General features: G+C 44.9%; 3 protein-coding genes and 1 long non-coding RNA gene across 4 annotated transcripts; 2 read left to right on the forward strand and 2 right to left on the reverse strand.

Moving 5' to 3' along the window:
- Window positions 1-419: 419 nt before the first annotated feature.
- On the reverse strand, window positions 420-4,014 carry LOC108126104 (uncharacterized). Its single transcript, XM_017242548.3, has 2 exons — window positions 3,646-4,014; window positions 420-3,433 (listed from the first exon to the last, which is right to left on the reverse strand). The coding sequence occupies exons 1-2, from the start codon at window positions 3,701-3,703 to the stop codon at window positions 513-515; spliced, it is 2,979 nt and encodes a 992-aa protein (XP_017098037.2). The 5' UTR covers window positions 3,704-4,014; the 3' UTR covers window positions 420-512.
- Window positions 4,015-4,542: 528 nt separating this feature from the next.
- Su(dx) (Suppressor of deltex) lies at window positions 4,543-11,327 on the forward strand. The gene is made up of 7 exons (XM_017242431.3): window positions 4,543-4,828; window positions 6,712-7,033; window positions 7,106-7,248; window positions 7,312-8,448; window positions 8,512-9,434; window positions 9,545-9,743; window positions 9,819-11,327. Exons 2-7 carry the CDS (start codon window positions 6,859-6,861, stop codon window positions 10,086-10,088), a joined length of 2,847 nt encoding a protein of 948 aa, XP_017097920.2. The 5' UTR covers window positions 4,543-4,828; window positions 6,712-6,858; the 3' UTR covers window positions 10,089-11,327.
- LOC108126021 (uncharacterized) lies at window positions 5,233-6,013 on the reverse strand. Its single transcript, XR_001773336.3, has 2 exons — window positions 5,676-6,013; window positions 5,233-5,616 (listed from the first exon to the last, which is right to left on the reverse strand). It is a non-coding gene; the product is annotated as an uncharacterized lncRNA (long non-coding RNA).
- A 1,217-nt stretch (window positions 11,328-12,544) lies between the features above and the next one.
- Kebab (Kinetochore and EB1 associated basic protein) lies at window positions 12,545-14,764 on the forward strand. Its single transcript, XM_017242189.3, has 4 exons — window positions 12,545-12,785; window positions 12,842-12,958; window positions 13,010-13,072; window positions 13,134-14,764. Exons 1-4 carry the CDS (start codon window positions 12,763-12,765, stop codon window positions 14,440-14,442), a joined length of 1,512 nt encoding a protein of 503 aa, XP_017097678.2. The 5' UTR covers window positions 12,545-12,762; the 3' UTR covers window positions 14,443-14,764.
- Window positions 14,765-20,692: the final 5,928 nt, after the last annotated feature.

Raw genomic sequence — 20,692 nt, forward strand, 5'->3', positions numbered from 1 at the left:
CCCCAAAAAATATGAAACAGTAGCGTATTGAAGTATAAAAATAACTTAAATGTTTATTTGAATAATTTTTAGGTGGGAATTTGTTAAGTGATTTGTAAGCAAAAGGCTAAGTATTATATTATTTTCAATGACCTTTGGGCAAGAATTTTGTTATATAATTTTAAGCTAAAAAATATCTGTAGATTTTGTAGAGTCCCCCCTGCTGTTTAACTCCGCTCCTGGATTTTCGGTGACCGCCTGGCATATATCACGTTCGGAGTCATTTCAGAAGGTCAGTTTTTCCAGCTACTGCCACAGCCCCAAAAACCGGAAGGGCAAGGTCTTACTTGGTCTAGAACAAGCCGTGGAACTTTCCCAAAATAAATAACACACATGATTTTGTATGACTTTTTTTTTTACAGAATTTTAATGGTCTCGTTTCGGTTTTCAACTAAAATTAGAATAAATAACTTAGAGGCTAAACAAAGTAACTTTTGGTGGCAAATGTGTGTGGGGAAGAGTACTCCGCGGGATTAGTCGGTGCACTTGGAGGCCAGGGTGCACATCAGAGTCTTGGGGCAGAAGAGCAGGCTCTTGGAGCAGCTCATCTTGTGGCCCTTCATCTGGCCCTGGGCGTTTTTGTAGCAAACAAAGTAGCTGGAAATGGAGGTCTGATCCGGGATCTTGTCGCCCTCCTTGCAGTAGTACTTCCGCTTCTTGGCAGGCGCCGAGGATATGCTGCTACTCGCACTGAGGCCACCGCTAAAGCTGCCGGCCTGGATAATGGTGGGCCGGCTGGTGGTGCTCGTGGTGGCTAATAGATTGATCTCCGGGAGATTCACCACGTACGAGTCCACCGGATCCTGTTCTATGTTCGAGGATATACCCGGTGAAGCCTGTGGCGTTTGGCTGCCATACTGCTGGAGGAGATTGGCTAGGCTCTGGGCCTTCTGCGCCGCCTCCTGCCGCCTTTTGGCCTCGCTCAGCATCTTGATAGCCTCCATCTGGAGCCGCCGGTTGGTATCGATGGTGTAGCCACTGAAAGCAGGCATCACACTGCCACACTGGGCATAGGTCGGAGCATCGCATATCCTAGTCTGCTTGTTGAACGCCGTGTACGGTGGGCAGGAGTAGGACAGGACCTTGCCGTCCTTCTTGGAGCAAACAAAGTAGCGTGTGCAGTCCGTTTGGTTGGGCTGGCGGACACCTGCCTGGCAAGTGATCACCTCCACGTTGCCCAGATCACTGAATCCTCCCGGCGACTTGGTCATCAGTGGGAGTATGGACTTTTGGAAGACATCCAGGCTAATGAAGTTACCGTTAAAGTTGACCAGCTGGCCAGGGGGGGAGTGCTTTCCAGGGTATTTGGGAGGGAGCATTTGTGGACTACCCGTGAACATGCTCATCTCCATATTACCATCGGAATCGCTATAAATACTACTGCTCATCGTGGGTCGTGGCATGTACGGATGGTGATGATTGCTGTGGTGATTCTGAAGATGATGCTGCTCCAAATAGCCGCCCATAGGTGCTAATTGCTGGCTCATGTCGCTGCCCAGATTCGCGCTGCTGTAGGTCAGTACGTGAGGAAGAGTGTTCCCATTCATATTCCCGTTTCCATTTCCATTTCCAGACCCGCTCTGGTAGTCGTCCATCATTTCGATGCTTTCGATTTTCTGCGAATTGGGTCGTATGTTAACCCTATCCGGATCGATTTGTCCCGGAAACATGTCCATTGGCCTGGGCATATTCATGCCCGGATACGATTCGGTGGCCTGGAACACCCTATTGGCGTTGTGCTCCCCCAGATGTGGACTTGGAGTGTAGTAGTTGGCCACTGTGGCGGCTGAGGGCTGTTGTTCAAAGGGCCGGGGCGTGGTCAACGTGTAGTCACTGGCGAAGGGGGTCTGGGAACCGTATTGCCCGGAATATGTGCTGGCCACGGTGGTGACCGACACAGGTCTGGCTGTGGTCATGTACTCCTGATTGGGGGTCACGTGTTTGTCCATACTGGGATACATGCCCAAGCTATTGCCGTAGGTGTCCAGGACCTCCTTCTCTCCGGAGCTGGTAGCGGACAGGTGTACGGGTATCACGTTATTGTGTATAATGGTGGTACTTGGTTTATTGTAGCCGTCGCTGGATGACCCGCCTCCTCCGGAATGGTGCTTCTTGTGCTGCATGTTGTGTGGATTGAGAGGTGGTGGGATGCCGTAGTATTGCTGGAAAGGATGGCCTTGAGGTGAAACGAAAACCGGTTGCAATATGGGCTGGTAGTAAGCACCATTGTAGCCCGGATTGGGCAGAACCTTTGGCAGATTCTGGGCGGCTATCATTTGCTTCGACAGCTCCAGGACCGTCTTCAAAGTATCCTCCGAAATCTTTGGTTCGTGGTCACTATACTCGTGACTCTGTGGCGCATGATGGTTGGAGTAAGCTCCTTGTTCCTGGCTCATTCCATAGTTATTGGGCAGGGCAAACATCACGGATCCTTCGGGACGATTCACGACAATCTGGGAATTGGCGTAACCCTGACCGGGACCAGTGCTGTGGGTGGAAAAGGGCAAGGAATTCGATAGCATTAGTTTGGTTTCCGGCTCCATGCGATGGTGACTTAGGTGCTCCTGCAGGCGCGTCTTATTCGATGTAGGTTGTGGCAGCTTGGGAGTGGTCTTCGGCTGCTCCGTGGTGGTTGTGCTAGGAGTTGTAGTCTCCATGGGATTCATCATCTCGTAACGATTCTTGATGTCAAAGTGGGCGAGGAAGGCATTCAACTGATCTGGACGCATTTCCGTCTGGGGCTTATCCGTTTTCTGGTAGGTCTGCTGCAGTCCATCTATCAGTTGGGATAGCCTCTGTAAATGGGCCGTCAGCTTGGGATCTATGGGTGACCCCGGCTTGGCCAGTTCACTAACAGCAGCCGCCTGGGTCAGTTCGGTTTTCAGCTTATCCACCTCCGTCCTGTGCTCCAAATGCTCTTCACTTGGCTCCTCCCTGGTTTCGGGCTTCGGCTGCGGACGGGGAGGTTCCAGATCCACCAATTCACCATCGCCACTCGAGTCGAAATTGTGGCTTGAGGAGAGGTCCTCCACTTGGTTATTCTTTCCCTTGGACTCTTCCTCCTCACTGCTCAGCATGGAGTCCAGGACAATCTCCACGGTTCCATCATGCTTGTCATCAGACTCACTCAACAGTAAGCCCGCCTCGTCCAAGTCATTCACAATTAATATATCCGAATCTGGCTTGGGATTCTCGGTGGAGCTCAGTTCGCTGGGCGTGAGGCACTCCCAATCCTCGCCCGGCAGGACACAGCTGTTGAGGCTGGACTCGTAGACCAATCCCTTTGTGCATCTTACGGGTATCCACACATGGGAGTTGGAGGGCAGTTCCCGGCACTTGTAGAAGGCGTCGCAGCGGGTCTTGTGGGGGCGTGTCTTTTCAGGGCAGGGTTTGCCTTTGACCGGAAAGATTAAAAGATTTTATGAAAAGGAAAAAATGATACAGGTATATTAGTTAATTTTACTAAAAAGTTTATATTTTTTTGTTAAAAACTAAGTTTATAACCACAGTTTTTAATAATTATTTTTTTCGATAAACCAGAGCACTTTTTTAAAAACCATATTTGTTTTTTTGAATTTTTCTGAATCACTTTCAGGTTGTGTTTACCTTCGGAAAAGTAAAACAAGCCCGTCAAAACAAATGCATAAATCAAGAGCTCCCTCATCGCGTATCCTTGTCGCGTAATCCTTTGTGACCGTAATCCAAAAATAATCCGTCTGTTCTGCTCGAGGCCCGCGTTACGAATGACTGAAGATCCGGAGCGGTTGGCATATTAAATTTTGATAATTTTCACTTTGAGCAGCAGTTCTCGCTCCCAAACTCGAGCAATGTGTGAAAAAAACGACCAAAAGCTAACAAACAACCTGTCCACTTTGGATTTTCTTGGCTCTTCTCTCGCCAGTTTGAACACGGCGCTCGAATTAAAAACGGTTGCTAATATTTTGTTTAAATAAAACAATTTTTTGTTGTGGGAAATTTCACTTTTAGTGCGTATTTCGTTTGAATAAATGTGTAATAAAAAGTGAAGTGAGTATAATGAATTAAAATCCTAATAAATAAGCAATAAAGATTAGCTAATGCAGGTGTACTAAAACTAAAGTGCATGTATGAAATGAGTTTTTACAGTTTATATTTAACATTTTTGCTACTAAAATTACAAAGCGATTGTCAACTATTGCAATACCTTATCGAAAATGTATCTACTAAATACTTAGTTTATTTAAAAAAAGGTTCAATTTTAAGCAATACGTTATAAAAAAGTCTAAAAAGGTTTGTGTCCTGTCTTGTGATCTAAAAATCGATAACAATGACCGGGTGACTCCTGCCAAACCAAATCGATAAGTGCTGGGGAAAATAATAATAGAAATGAAACCGTTTAACTGAAACCGAAATAATTAAGCAATAATATTGCTCTTTTACAATTAAACCCCTCATTTCTTATCGAAAAAAGTGTTGAAAAAAATTATATCGAGAATGTAAAACTAAATCGATATACGATTTTTGGCCCCTAAACAATAACAAATAGAGGTACGGTCACACCAGTGGCGAGGAATAACAAACTGACCTAAAACAGGCATTACCAGCTCAAAATCTACCCTAAAACAAGGATTACTATTCGGATGTGGATTTCGAAGATTTTCAGCTTATCTACATAGTCTTCAGTGGCGCGGTCTTCTCCGCGAAAAGCGGCCAACTAATCTACGCCCCGCACCCAGGAGACAACAAACGCACACACACCCAGGCGTGAGCTGTAGGAGCCTCAAAACTGGAAGAAGAAGAGCTCAAGAAGGTAAGGTGACGGCAGGTAGAAGGAAAAAATTCGTAAGAAGTGGAAATTGCAAAAAAAAAAAAAGAATATCACCAGACGTAGTGCTGGTGTTGGTGCAAGCGGGAGGTCTGACGCGCGACCTTTGCCTCAATTACAAACATTCCACACACAGACACACACACATGCAAGGGAGTGGGAGTGGGAGAGGTAGAAACTTTTTTTTGGCGTTCGTTACATGACCACGAAAATATTGGTAAATATATGTATTGTATGTGTAATTGTAAGTGATAGTGTTCGCTTTGGTGGGTGGGTGTGTGTGAGTGGTTCGATCGATAATAGTCCCACGTCAAGGAAGTTCAAGTGCGAGTGTATGGGTGTCAGCCCCCGGCCCCCAGCTCCCCGCCCACTTCCCCTGCCGCCCTGAGAAAAGTGCATTCTTGATTTATTGACAGCTGTTGCTGATTACATTCTGGCTGCTTGCCTCCCTCGCCGGCCTACAACCGCTGTATGTGAATACATAGATAAATTCCCTTTGTTCCTCCTCGAGTACTAGTGTCCACATTGTATGGGCTTCCTCCGGCTGATAAACACTCGGCCTGCGGCACAATATTTGCAGAAGATAATCCCACAAAGAGCCGGAAAGTGAGTGCTAATTGCAGACCAAGCGACCAAGTGTGATGTGTCAATTAATCCACAATCCGAAGGCAATTTCAAATCCAAAGCGAGTAAAATTCATGTACTTTTAATTTAAGTTTTCCCACAAAAACACCTGAATCGGCGTCGAAGCCCTGGAGAATTTGTTTTAGATTCTGTTGAATAAACAAATCGAAATTAATTGCCGCCCTGCTCGGCGGCCACTTGTGCTCACGTGTTCTCGCAAAAAGCCTTAAAGTGCAAATGAAATGCAGTGAAATCGGAATCCAATCGAGGTAATCAATATGCAATCCCCATTCAACAATTGAAACTGTATTCGTTTACCGTTTCGGTTGCTTTATTTTGCTGATGAGTCACATTCCATGCCACATTATTATACAATCTATTGGTGTGCATGTTGGCTATCATGGTGTTTGCTATCAAAATTATAGATGACCAGCAATCGCTGGGGAAATGTACAACCAACCAAAAAAACATTAAAAAAGAAACAAAAACAGCCGCGAATTACGGCGAAAATTAATAACTCACAACACAGTGCTTCCCAAAAGTGTAAGCCCGTCGGAAGTCATAATAGATTTCTTATCAAAATAAATTCTTCGGCTGGGGTTTTTTTTTTTTTTTTTGGTTCGGAGCTTAGAAAGTCATTACTTGTTTGCTTATCGACACATTTCAATCACCCCACTTAGTCATTGTTATTTCCTTTCTTATATCATTGGTACATAAATCCAAACTATTCAGCTTTACTACTCTCGAAACGGACTGTAGATAAACTAGCGATAATTGCCAAGTACAGGCCTGGAAGTGCCTCAGTTTGGGGTCCAAAGTAGGCCCGAAAAAAGTAAGGTCTGTTTGTTAATTGTTTGGTGGCCATATATTAGTAACTATATACCTATATTATATATACAGAGTATATCTTATCTGCGGCTAGTCGCTTTCATAATGATACCAAGACTCCCCAGATTAGGCCTCAAAACCTGTCAAGACTCAAGTGCGCTTGAGGAGAAATGCATTCCGGCTAACCTTGGAGAGTTAGTAAACAACTAGAAGTAATTACAGATGTAGGTTATATTTAGGTTAAAATAGCCATTCCAACAGATTTGTTTTAGAGAAGTCTCTCTGGCTTATTGAAAAAACACATCTACGTGTGTAGACCTTGTTTCCGGGCTTATCTTATCAGCTCCCGAATACGCAATTTCCCATTCGATACTCGCCAATGCCAATAACTTTTTCAACATTGCTTTCTCTTTCAGGCCGACTCTCTTCATAGCTTCCCGGAGTGGTGAGGGTCACTCAGGAACAAAAAAAAAAGGAACGGAGAAGAACAAAAAGCAGGAGGACACAAGCCGGAGGTGGAGGAGGAGGGCCAACAAAAGCTCTCCCACACACACAGCCACTAAATGGCCGATGGAAATGGGCTGCCAGCGGGTGCAGCTTCCGGCGGCATCGAGGCCGGACAAACAGTGAATGGAGCCGCGTCCGCCAGCACCAATCCCTCCACCAGCTCGGGGGCGGGGGCGGGGGCGGGGGCCAGTGGGAGTGCCAATCAAGGATACCATCAATTAAGCGTGATGAGTGAGTAAATGAGCAAGCGATTGCTAAACGAATCATTTTGCATAATTAATTAATAAACGAAAATCCTTTTAGTCGAGGGTGCGTCGCTGCGAAACAATGGCTTCCTCAAGCCGAATCCCTATTGTGAGCTGCTCATCGACAGCAAGAGCAAGCGGAAGACGGACCTGGTCAAGAACAGCTACTTGCCCAAGTGGAATGAGGAGTTTACAGTGCTGGTAAGTGTCTGCAATAAAGCACCTTAATTATCTGCATATTTAAACGATTTATTTCCTTTGAAGATTACACCAAACTCCACGCTGCACTTCAAAGTGTTGGACCATTCCAGTTTCCGCAAAGATGCCATGCTGGGCGAACGGATGATCCAACTGGCGCACATCCTGCAGCACTACAACGGTCGCTGCCAGTATCTCGAGCTGTCGATCGACCTCTTTGTGACCAGCAAGTCCGATAATCGCCAGACCAAAAGCGGCGAGTTGGTGGCCGTTCTCAACGGCCTCAAGCTGGACATGAGCAAGCTGCAGATTCAGGGCGCCTCCGCGGCACAACAGAACGGCAATCCACCCGTCCAGGCGGTCAATCCGTCGATCGCTAGCGACGCGGTCGTTGGCCGTAGCTGTATGATTTACGGCGGAGTGCGAGCGAGGTTGTTGCGCTCGCCCACTGACAGTAGCAGTAGCGCTGAGAATCGCTCACCTCTGCCGAACGGTGCCGCGGAAAGTAGACGCACCGCCCCAGCCCCGCCCGTCTGGGAACAGCAGCAGGCCAACCAGGTTCCCCAGCCGCAGCAACCTCTGCGGATGGTGAATGGAAGTGGGGCGGCAGTGCCGCAGACTGCGCCTTATCCCCAGCAGCCGCCTGCTCCCGTACTGGCACGTCCATTAACCCAAGTCTACGGAGCTTTGCCGGATAACGCCACGCCCGCTGCAGTGTACTTACCAGCCGGAGCAGGAGCTGTGGCAGCTGTCGTACCAGGAGCGCCCATGGATCAGCAGCCTGGCGGACTTCCTATAAGCCAGAGCACGGATCCCCAACTACAGACCCAGCCGACGGATGACGAGCCCCTGCCGGCGGGTTGGGAAATCCGGTTGGATCAGTACGGCAGAAGATACTACGTTGATCATAATACAAGATCCACCTACTGGGAGAAGCCCACACCTCTGCCCCCTGGCTGGGAGATCAGGAAAGACGGAAGAGGCCGAGTGTACTATGTTGATCACAACACGCGGAAGACCACCTGGCAACGGCCGAATAGCGAGCGACTGATGCATTTCCAGCACTGGCAGGGTCAGAGGGCGCATGTGGTGGCTCAGGGCAACCAGCGGTACCTCTGCTCGCAGCAACAGCAGCAACCCACAGCGGTGACGCAGGACGAAGAAGATGCCCTGGGGCCATTGCCAGACGGTTGGGAGAAGAAGGTGTGTATCTTTGAGAATCCTCATGACAACAATGAATATTAATTCTTGAATTATTTGTTACAGGTCCAATCCGATAACCGGGTTTACTTCGTGAACCACAAGAATCGCACAACGCAGTGGGAGGATCCGCGTACTCAGGGCCAGGAAGTCAGTTTGATCAACGAAGGACCTCTCCCGCCCGGCTGGGAAATCCGGTACACGGCCACCGGCGAACGCTTCTTTGTGGACCACAATACGCGGCGCACCACCTTTGAGGATCCGCGACCAGGAGCTCCCAAGGGAGCAAAGGGCGTTTATGGAGTGCCACGCGCCTACGAACGCAGCTTCCGTTGGAAGCTATCGCAGTTCCGCTACCTGTGCCAGAGCAACGCTCTGCCCTCGCACATTAAGATCACGGTGACGCGGCAGACATTGTTTGAGGACTCCTACCACCAGATCATGCGATTGCCCGCCTACGAGCTGCGGAGGCGTCTCTACATCATCTTCCGCGGCGAGGAGGGCTTGGATTACGGCGGCGTGTCTCGCGAGTGGTTCTTCCTGCTGTCCCACGAGGTCCTGAATCCAATGTACTGTCTGTTTGAGTACGCGAACAAGAACAACTACAGCCTGCAGATAAACCCCGCCTCGTACGTGAATCCGGACCATCTGCAGTACTTCAAGTTTATTGGGCGCTTCATCGCGATGGCCCTCTACCACGGCCGATTCATCTATAGCGGATTCACAATGCCCTTCTACAAGCGGATGCTTAACAAAAAGCTAACCATCAAGGACATCGAAACAATCGACCCGGAGTTCTACAACTCGCTTATCTGGGTGCGGGACAACAACATCGATGAGTGTGGGCTGGAACTGTGGTTCGGCGTCGACTTCGAAGTGCTCGGCCAGATAATCCATCACGAGCTAAAGGAGAACGGCGAAAAGGAACGCGTGACCGAGGAGAACAAGGAGGAGTACATAACGCTGATGACCGAGTGGCGAATGACGCGGTGAGTTGCATTACATTTGCTTAACTTGTACTTTGGACGAACTTATTTAATCTATTGTTTCCTTGTTCCGCCTCCACTTTAATATTCCATTTCCATCTTCTCACCATCAGGGGCATCGAGCAGCAAACTAAGACGTTCCTGGAGGGCTTCAACGAGGTTGTACCCTTGGAGTGGCTGAAGTACTTCGACGAGCGTGAGCTGGAGCTCATCCTGTGCGGCATGCAGGACGTGGACGTGGAGGACTGGCAGCGCAATACCATCTACAGGCACTACAACCGCAATTCAAAGCAGGTTGTCTGGTTCTGGCAGGTGAGTTGGCATTTGGCCTTCATCTACTTCTTCCTGGGCGCAACTCCCCATTGTAACGACTTTATGAATTTTCAGTTTGTGCGCGAGACGGACAACGAGAAGAGGGCCAGGCTGTTGCAGTTTGTGACGGGTACGTGTCGTGTGCCAGTGGGAGGATTCGCCGAGCTGATGGGATCCAATGGTCCGCAACGATTCTGCATCGAAAAGGTGGGCAAGGAGACGTGGCTGCCGCGCTCCCACACCTGTTTCAACCGGTTAGACTTACCGCCGTACAAGAGCTACGATCAGCTGGTAGAGAAGCTGACCTTTGCCATCGAGGAGACTGAGGGCTTCTGCCAGGAATGAGTGGCAGTCGATTTGTGGTCGGTTTGTTGATTAATGTTTAATTCCAGTTGAACGTCCCCCACCCCATTCCTATTTCCATCCCTGCCCCCTACTCCCCCATTTGACGACCATGTTGCGTTAATAGTTACTGTTATTATTATTACAATTACTGTATACTGTATACTGTAAACAAACACACAAACAAAAACATATATACACACTTATGTATGTCTATATTCCTATGTTCGCTACCACCTAAAATGTGTACGTACAACTAAGCCTTGATTATATTTAGCAGCATATCAAATTTAATGTTTATTTAAAGTGAGAAATGTCCCAAAAGATTATAGCTAAGATTATAGCTGTGCAACCGACAAAGAGGTCTCGATGTGATTAAATCCCCTTTCGACAAGAAAAACATAAATGTTGAACGAATTTTCTATCAGTTGTTGGTTAAGTGAAACGTCCCAAAATATTCTTATCTATATCTCTATTATTGAGTATTATTTATCGAGTTCAAGGTATAGTTGTACAGATTGTTTATAAGCATCCCTCCGTTTTGGCTGACAGGCATCTCGCACCGCAATCGCAACCAAATGTTACGTTTCTGCCATAAGATTGCACTCCGATTGCTTCTAGTTAAATTTTACAACGAGCCCGGGCTTGCAATGTTTCTAACCACTTTATTGGTGAATTAATATTTGTATTTAAACACACGTATGGTATGTCGTCCCCCAAAATGTAAATAGTTTACTTGACCGTTAACGAATTCAAATTGTTAACGAACTGAGTTTGGTTTACTATAGCAAACTGTTTTTAACTATTCAATTGTTTATCATCAAGTAGACACTGGCAATCTTAATAGAAACAATATATTTTAAATATGTATATCCCTCTGACATTAAATATATATATCGTAAGAACTTGAAACACCGCAAAACAAACAAAATATTTTAGGATTTTAACAGACAAACAAACGATACACTTACACAAATAATAATTCAAATAGAAATAATTGTTGTTAATGAAAAAAAACTGAAAAACTAAGGTCATGAGCAGCGACTCACATATTACTTATGCTATTTAAATGTGCAGACTAAGACAAATCGGAGGATAAGTTCGGAATGTGGCGTATATAGGGTTGATTGTGTACGAGAACATATTATATATATATATATATTATATATTAAATAGATTTTATTTAGTTTAATGCAATGTGTACTGTATTATATAAAATAAATGCAAAAATATTTAGTGATACATGTACGTATGGATTTCATCAAGCCCACATCGTCCACTTGAGGGCACTTGCTCGGCCGATGGCTGTGTCGACACTGCGGTTAGTTTTAGCTTAGTCAGCTGCCAAATCGCTGATGCGGCAATAAATTTAATTATTTTAAGCGCATTTCTGGTCAGCCCTTGCAATTTCAATGCCTCACAATTAAAATTTATATAAAATATGTAAAAATAGTAGAAATTCATGCCGCAGTCCAGTCTCGTTATGGCTACTGGCTACTGCATGTCCTGCCACAATGGACCGGCGATAACATCATCATTATCCGCGGTTGTCTAACCTATATATTTCAGGGCTTCCTGGTGGGTGGTGTGTTCCCTTAAATTTAACAAGCTCCTCCATTATTTATTGCGGTTAAATTACAAAATCGCACCACTACAAACAACAAAAACAGATAAAACATTAAAGGTGTGGGTGGTACACTTTTCAAAATATTTCTTTTTTAGAGCTGGAGTTTTATATATCAGAAAATTCCTAATTTTAGTCTAATTATTAAAGTATTTTAAATCAGCTACCCATTTTTTTATGATTTGGAAATGTTTCTAAAAATGTAGATATTTCTTCGAGTGCCTGGCAACACAACCTTCACGCTGCTTTTGGGTGTAGGTCCTGCTGCTTCCCGGGCTTCAGGCGCCACATTCTTGATTCTGTGGCTTTCGTTCCGGTGCTTGTATTGTTTCGTAATTACACCCCCGTCCAAAATGGGCGGAATCATGGTTCAACGGAGGCGGCACCTTTCGGCACCCACCTGGGACACCACACGGTTGGTGCAACCAATTTTCACTTTCATCCATGATTTATGCATTCGTGTTGCCTTGCCAACGGTTGCAGTTTTTAAAGTTAATAAAAGTTCGCGGCTTGCAGGACATAATTGCTGGAAATTCTGCCCGCAAAATAGCTTTCGCATTGCATTGTTTCATTGTTTGTCAAGGATTGCTTTCCAGCAATTTTGATTCGTGGTCTTTCAGCATGAACTGGATTTCGACATTTTTATGCCAAGTGAGATGTACTTTTTAAAGTTGGCTGAAAAGAACTGAAAAGTTGGCTGAAAAGTCAACAAAGGGTTTATTTATTGCAGAAGTATCTTTTAAATTATTGAAACTGGAAAACGTATTGGAATTCTGGATCTTATTAAAAAATAAAAGGTAAAGCAGGCCTTTAAATGCTATTCTTTAAAGCACTTCATAAAGATCATCGGTTAGAATAAAATTCAAATAGTAACGTATTTTGTATCGAGTTCGATAAATCGAACAGAGTTGCCAGACAGTTATCATACGATCATCGAACTAAAGATCCTTTCGATTTTTAGATCATCTACTTTAGATCACAACAAAAAGTGGGACGCTTGCTTTTAAATTTGTTTACTAATAAAGTGATTTTAACTGAAATAGTTAAAAGAAAATGGCTAGAATGCCAGAAATTCAGTGAGATATATACCATAAATGGAATAGCAGTTTATAAAAAAAAATATCATTTTCAGAAGGACCCCTTTGGGTGAAAAGGGCAATTATCTAGAAGTTCCAGGCGATAGAAGAGAATTCATAACTCCAACTAAAATCCAGGACATTCTAGATCCTTTTAAGACACCAGAAATACGGTAAGAAATATGTCCAGAAATAAAAATTTAAATAAACATACAAGTTTTCAGTCTCGAGCGTCCTAAAGAGCTGCTGGAACGATTGAAGTTATCCGGCTCGGCCTCCCGGGTGTGGTAAGTCAACAATCCCTTAATTTACATTCCAGAATTGATAAATAAAATTTCGAAATACAAGCAAAAACGTACCGTGCTCCATCACAATCTGCACTGAACCACGTCCTCTGCGCTCGAGGGAACTCCTCGAGCAAATGGGTCTGCCGGTTACCACCCACCGCCGTTCCGTTTCAGCCTCGAAAACAGGCCGTGAAACCCCCCGGAAAACTCCAAACAAAGCAAGTTGCATTACAACGAGTACTCTGTTGGTGCCATCAATTGGATTCTCCTATCCAAAGGCAACGCCACCAGCCTCCTCGAAGCGACGGTTGGCATTCCAGAACGAGTTGGATAAGGATTCGTTACGGCGAAAGCTTGAGAGGATTACAGCGCGTCTGAAAGAACTGAAAGTAAAGGGCTGGCAGGCAAATGCTGAAAACCGGTTGCGTCGGCTCACTATTTCGGATCTTCTGAGCCTGCTGCGTTTCCTACTGCCCACGACAGGGGTTAAGCTGCCAAAGCACCTGAACACGGATTCCTATGTGGTGCCTCTGATGGAAGCACTACAACTCCTGGGATATCCCAAAAAGGTCAATCCATCTTGGCTCCGCATGCCGGATGGTCATGTGCTGGAAATTCTTGATTTTCTGTTGGATTTCGTCGATAATAGAGAGGAAGGCAGCCGCTGTGTGTTTCCCATTGTCGAAGAGAAGCAAGCCTTCGACCAGGTAGCCATGGCTTTCGGATTAAACTCGGAGCAATTGGAGCAAAGACGGCAAGAATTGCTAGCCAAAGGGTTGGCCACGCCAACTGATTTGTTGGATCTGCAACAGAGAGTAGAAAATCTCAAACTAGAAATACAGAACTTTAATTTGGATGCAGAATTAAATGCACTGAAAACTGAAGAGCAAAGCCTGGAGACGGATCTAATCAACTGTCGTCAGGAAATCGTTCTGGTTAACTCCAAAATGGTAGACCATGAGAAAAAGATTGCCGAGATTGCATCTAAGAACCACATATTGCAGCAGAAACTAACAAAGTTGCAGAATCAAGTAGAACATCAAATCTATACTCCTCAGGCCTACACAAGACTACTGGATTTGCGCGAAGAGCGCTCCCAAGAACTGCAAATCAATCTTTTAAGAATTCAGGAATTTTCCGAGCGCCTTAAGTTGGCTCATTTAAAACTCAAACGCTGCAGAAAGGAACTGGTGGAAACTATCGAAGCCTTTAACGTTCAGATACGTGATTTCGAGTTTTCATTGATTTTCAAAAACCACCAGGATATATCCCTGCAATTACCTTTAAATCCCACACTACAGGATATCCGAGAGAGAGTTAAACTACTGCAGCAACGAAAAAGCCTACTGGAATCGTCGGCAGTTAAATGAATCCACAAACCCCTGGGAAAGCCACGCATCTCATTGAATCTCATAGAGTTAATTTAAGCAAATATTTGCCTGTAACGTAAGTTGTACACTGAGCCCACCAATTAAGCCGCCGGCTCTGTCATTTCTCTTGAGTTTTGCAAATTTATTCAATTAAATTTATCAAGTGGAAGTCTCTACAAGGACCTGGCTTAAAGTTTATGTAATTGACATTTGAATGAATCATTTATTACACTAAGCTAGGGGATGTCACCTGAATTGAGTACAAGACCATATAACCCACATGTGTAAATATAGTATATCCTTAAGTGAGAGGTTTTAATAAAATCTATTTTAATAATTAGTAACTAAGGAAATTTGTAAACTAAAATTATGAAAAGTGTCACATTCCCAGCCCTAGGGTATATGCCAGGGAGAGCGTTAAATTTTCTAGTTGCATATTCGTAGAAGATTGGCATTAATTTAGAGGTCCTGCTCCAAGGACATACCATAATGATGGCTGGATGGGAGGTGGGGCAGTCGGGTGGCGAGATGGTTGGCTCTATGGCTGCCGGTTCTGGGGTTAGATTTATAATGCGTTTGTGTTTGTGCCCCAGAGTGGAACTAATAATCTTATTACTCAACTGGAAGAGATGCAAGCCAGCGTCTGACACACAAACAACTTTGAAACTATAACCGCACCCGCACTCACCAGGCCCCACACCTACTTGCCACCGCATTGCTGTGCAATTAAATAGGGAACTGCATAAATTATTCCACTGCAGCCATGGGCTTAAAGCCACTCTCCTCTGCAAATCCCAGGCAGCAGCCCAAGCATGGATGTGAAATAAAATACATGAATTAGTGTAATGGAAATGCGAATTCCTAAAACAAACAATGCCGAAATTTTCAATGCAAATACATCTCTTTCGGCAATCCCCCTGCCATACCTCCCATACCGAAAAGCCAACACAACGGCCCAAGAATTTTGTGCAAATTAAACAATAACAACAAACCAAAACATCATTTACCACACCTAGAGTGCAGAAGTATGTAAGGAAGACGGTAAGGACAATGTTTGGAGAGTGTGTAGCTGAGGGTGTATACAGGCCAAATGCCAAGATTATAGTTGGTTCAGGCCCGACTTGGGATTAGTTATCTGCTTCACGTCGTGTGTCATAACTTACTTGCTTTCAGGTAACCAAAAATATCCTGCTCACCTTTAAAACTTTCCTGAAATAATTATGGCTAAGACAAAGTGGGGCAAGGCCACCCCTGCCTTGTTATTATTTTGGCCCATAAAACAAACACTTCACTGGCAGAAAAGGGAGAAAGCATTGAACACATCCGACTGGAAACAAAAACAGCAACATTGCTGAAGTGAAATAATCGCATATCGTAAACTTTGACTTCGGGCTAATGAAGAATGGCTAAGACGGAGCTCCAGCTGGAGCCGTAGCTGCAATTGAGTTAATTAGCCGAGAAGAAAGCTCCCAGAGAATGGAAAATGTCATGGTTCATGGACAGTAGGGTCTCTGTAATTGGTACTTATATCTCTTAAGTTCGTTTAGTAAATGTTAAAGGTGCTGTGCCGGAAATAACTAATTTCTCCAAATTATGATTTCCCTTCCAATTACAGGTTACAATCGATAATTATCGATTCCCCACTGTACTTTCCAACTTGTTCGATTGTCAAACAAACAAAAGAAACTCACTAGAGAAAATAATGGCAAAAACGCTCGCGCCAATTCCGCTGTGTGAAGAGGGAATCACCGAAAATCAAAAGGCACTTTTTCTCTCCGGCATCCTTTACTTTTTCTTTGCCACTAATGGAAACTGCTGATTGTTGTTGTTGTTCCATTTACTCCTCGGAGTTCGAGGGAATCCCCTGTCTTTAAGTTTCTAAGATGACAAGATGGCTTTAATTTGAAATCGCACAGCGGAAGCAAATGAAATTTGTATGCGAAGCATCACAAACCACGGAATGGCTAGCTGACTGAACTGTTTTCTATAGAACCACGGACTATGGACTTCGGGCTATGGCCAATGGACACCGGACTAGCTGCCACTTCTAGCCGGAATGGACCAAAAAAAAAAAAAGAAAAAATGTCAACTGCAGCGTGACCAAGTCCAGGAGATGAACAGCGAACAGGACCAGGACGAGGAGGACGAGCAGCCGCTGTCGAGTCATGCCGTTGCAATATTTATGCAGTTTGTGCTGCGTTCGCTATATTTGACAGTTGCTCTTCCGCTCGGCTGTTGCCGAAACATCGGGGATATAATATCCTTTAAGCGGGTATAGATATCCTGGCAAACAGAGTACATCGATTTTATCAGATCATTTGCAAAATTTGTAGAATATTTTTAAAATATGAATCACAAAAGAATCACAGATCCTTTTCTACCATACAATACATCCTTTTCTGGAAATGCCCACTAAGATAGTGTATGAAAAGTAAGTAAAGTTAAGCTTCAAATATTATCCTTTTAATCCTTTAGACTGTTAGGGAATTTAACCTTCGCTGTGGTGCACCTAATTGTTATTGCTCAATTTTTTTGTGCACATTTCAGCGCTTTTTGGCTCTAGGAAGTTGCTTGCTTAGCCAGCCGTGCAACACCAACAAGGACAAAAAATTAGACAGCGGCCATAACCGGAGGGTTGGGGGGGATAGGGACATGTGATTGTGGCAGGCGATGTGGCAGAATGCTGCAGCAGGTGGCGCCTGCGTTGCTCGAACGGCAATTGCATTATCAGTAAATTATATCTGTGGCGGGCTGTGCTTTTCCGCTTTTCCCGCCCTGCCCGCCACCCTTCCATTCCCATTGCCGACATGTTGGCCATGTTTACGGGTTTGCCTGCGGCCATGTTTGCAGATTCCCTATCCCGTAGCCCAACTCCTTGCGCCTCCACACCGCCATTGTTGGTGCCGTTGAGCCAGATCCTGGCTGGCTGTTGCCGGGTTGCTACTTTCTGCTTGTTTGTGCGCCATTTTCGCCGCTTTCCTGCTGATTTATGCAAAACTGTGGCATTTTTCAATTGCATTTTACACTCGTCCTGCAAGTTTCGGCACCAGCTTCGCCACCGGAACCGGCTGCAGGCTCTCGACTCCGGGGTCCTGTTTCCTTTTGGCTCCGCTTGTTTGTGTTGTACAATTTTCACACATTTGTGCAACTTTGCCACCAAAATGTGCAACACATTGCCCCCGTCGCCTTACGTGCCACGTCGTTGTTGTTCCATTTGCCAGGAGTAGCAGCATCTTCGCAGGTCCTGCCCCGCCTACTTTTTCTCTCCTGTTTTTTTTTTTTCTGTTGCCAGCTGCACAGTCAACTGCATTTTATTGGCACACATGTGAACGCGAGTGTTAGCCTGTGTAGGGATCCATGTTGCCACGATATCCACGCTTGGTTTTGCGCATTTAATGCCAAGTTATAACTTTCACGTGGGTTGCTTTAGTAGTTTCCATATGCCCTGTATATGCCCCCTATATGCCCTCGTCTGCCCTGCTTCCCAGTTGAGTTACGTGGTGCCATAAAAAACCTGCATTCTGGACTGGGTATGGGGTGGTAAATGTTAAGTGTCACTTATGCATAGAAGATTTGCTATGCATTTTTTCAATGTTTAATAAACATAATTTCAGCGCAGTTTATCATGTGACAGCGTATAAAATCTGGTGTGTTTATGATTCCATTTTTTTATGAAGGGTCACGGTGCTAAAGAATTTCTGATTGATATGGAAAATAAATTGATGCTAGGGTTTTGGATAAAATCTTTGATTTTATTAATGAATGTTGTCATGGGTTTTTAATAGCAAGAAATTTTTGTTATATTTTAGGCAACTTTCCTTTATACCGCCCTCGGCTTTCCCAATGAACTCTGATGTTGCAGCATCAATTTTCCAGCTAATTGCAAAAATAAGCAAAATTATGTGCCAGGCCATAAACACTCAATGTGCATCCGACCCCTGCTCCCTCTACCTCTCTCCATTTCCATCTCTTTCTCTGTCTATATTTCCATCTTGTTCTATTGCATTACTAATGGGAATCATGCACTTTTGACAGTGAACGTATTTAGTGTTAATCATACGCACTGTTGCCCGGCAGTTGGACTCGGAGCTTTGCTAATTTAATGCAACCAGACAGTTTCACCGAGTTTTTAGCGCAATTATTAAATATATATATATATATTTGATTTGACGTGCAGAGGCGTAGCGATGCGTATATATAGTGACGGAAATCCGATTTAGGTGGGAATTCAACAAACAAATTTATTGGCGCATAATTCAAGGCAGCGTGGCAATGATGCCGCTGACGATGATGCATGTTTGGGGCAGGAAGCTGCTAAAGATATGAATGAATGCAACTGGCAATTTATGGCAGCCTGGAGGAGTAGGGGCAGTGGGTGGTTAAGATGTGGGTGGTTGAGGCCAAGGACGGTGTCGTGGCTGCCAAAAGCAGCTAGCAAATGGCAAAAGAAAACGCCAGCGACAGCCATGACGATGCCAGAGCGGAAACGGAAATGGAAATGCGCAAATGCAATTGTCACACATACATACATACACCCCATAAACACACTCGCACCCCTACAGTCACATCCTAACTTACAGTGGCTGGGTGAAATTTTAATGGAAAATTGGTGTACTCGTCGAGGCAATAAATGAAGCTCGCATTTCTATGTGCTTTTGGCTAATAAAAGGACCAGGCCCTAACCCACCACAATTCCCCCTCCCCAGTCCGTCCTGGGCAGGAGTGACAGTCGACAAGCGAGTCGACAACAAGGCCCAAACACTGAAGGGGCTGGCCAGGGGCTCTTAGCCCGGGATGGACCCCATTTCCCAATGACGTCAGTCATGTCGAGTGGCGAATACAACTAACAGGGATTTTCGGGGACTTCGAGGCTTCGATACTTGGAGGCCTTGCTCTGAAATTGAAACCAAGGTAGGCAAATCAATTTGTTAAAATCCTTTCACAGCCAGCAATGGGAATATCCTTTGGCAGGGCACCCCCATCCTCTTCAATCTTTATGCCTACCATTTAATCTTTCAATTTGCATATTACATAATTGTCTAAGTAGAGACAGGGCAAGGGTCACGGCAAGAAAAAAGGTTGCAAAAAGGTGAAGTATATAAAATATTCAACAGGGTCAACTGTATCTTAACCTAATGTATTAGCTACTTAAGATTAATATAACAAAATGTACAGCGTTCAGAAATGTATTTATATTTCTTTCAGTGCAATTGCAGATACGACCTGAATGGCACGGCATTGCTTTATGGTCACTTGAACGCAGAACGCACTACGTGGGGATCAGATGGTAGAGGGCCGTGCAAGGACGAAGGGCGTGACAGGAGGTGACTGCGGGCAAACACTTGATGGGCGCTTATGCGGCATCGAGTTGCGCATACGCCGTGTGGGCCGAGCACCGTACCGCTTATTGAATATGCTGATGCAGGTGAAGCGGCAATGGTGGCTCCATGTTGATATATGCCACACAGACCTGACAAAATAAACTGCATCATCAAAGGGCGTGGTCTGCTCCACTTTAGTGGCCATCGATGATAGGCGTTGATACAGTTGCTATAACAGGATTAGCCTGGATTTGGCTTTAGCTTAGGCACTGTACCGACCATGTTTGCTGTCCCATCAGATAAATGCGATGTATAGGACAGAGCCGGCAACTGGATTCGGGGGACGGAACTCCAAACATTATGCAAGACAAATCCGAACGAGAGCTGCAAGTTAATGGGATGACCTCAACTGCAGGCCGGCCACTGCGCCAGACAAATATTATTCGTTGCGGCCCCAAAATAAAATGCAATTATTGTCCATCTATCAAAAGGGCATCGTGTGTGTGTTCATTTAATTGGTTTGCCTGTCTGCTTACTATTGGCAGTAACCTTAAATCGATCATATGTCCATAAAGATGGCTTTCCAAATTCAACTAAGAGTTTAGATTACTCTGAAGAGAAGGGAAAATTGATTTCCAAAGCATGACAAAAATGTTTCCCCCTTCCCGCCTCACAGATTTTCGTTTATTTTCATTTCTGGCCAAGAACAAGCCCCACAATTAACAACTTTTAGTCAAAATGAAAGTGGGCGGGTAGGTAGGATGCCCAATTAAAAAGAAAACAAACAATCCGAAGGAAAGCGTGGAGAGACAGTGGCGAAGAAAGTTTAAGAAAGTGAAAGTTTTGCCGCATAACAATTAATTAAATTTGTATTCGTTCGCCTTTGTCTCGCTGCAACACATACAGAATATTGAATGTCAAATAAATGA

This window comes from Drosophila bipectinata, chromosome 2L, assembly GCF_030179905.1.
Source record: "Drosophila bipectinata strain 14024-0381.07 chromosome 2L, DbipHiC1v2, whole genome shotgun sequence".
Taxonomy (NCBI): Eukaryota; Metazoa; Arthropoda; class Insecta; order Diptera; family Drosophilidae; genus Drosophila; species Drosophila bipectinata.

Coding starts and splice junctions, on each gene's coding strand:
- Kebab (XM_017242189.3), top strand. CDS start 12,763: ATGGCTAGAATGCCAGAAATTCA. Junction 12,786..12,841: donor GCTAGAATGCCAGAAATTCA/GTGAGATATATA, acceptor TATCATTTTCAG/AAGGACCCCTTTGGGTGAAA. Junction 13,073..13,133: donor GGCTCGGCCTCCCGGGTGTG/GTAAGTCAACAA, acceptor TCGAAATACAAG/CAAAAACGTACCGTGCTCCA.
- LOC108126104 (XM_017242548.3), bottom strand. CDS start 3,703: ATGAGGGAGCTCTTGATTTATGCATTTGTTTTGACGGGCTTGTTTTAC. Junction 3,434..3,645: donor CTTGTTTTACTTTTCCGAAG/GTAAACACAACC, acceptor TTCCGGTCAAAG/GCAAACCCTGCCCTGAAAAG.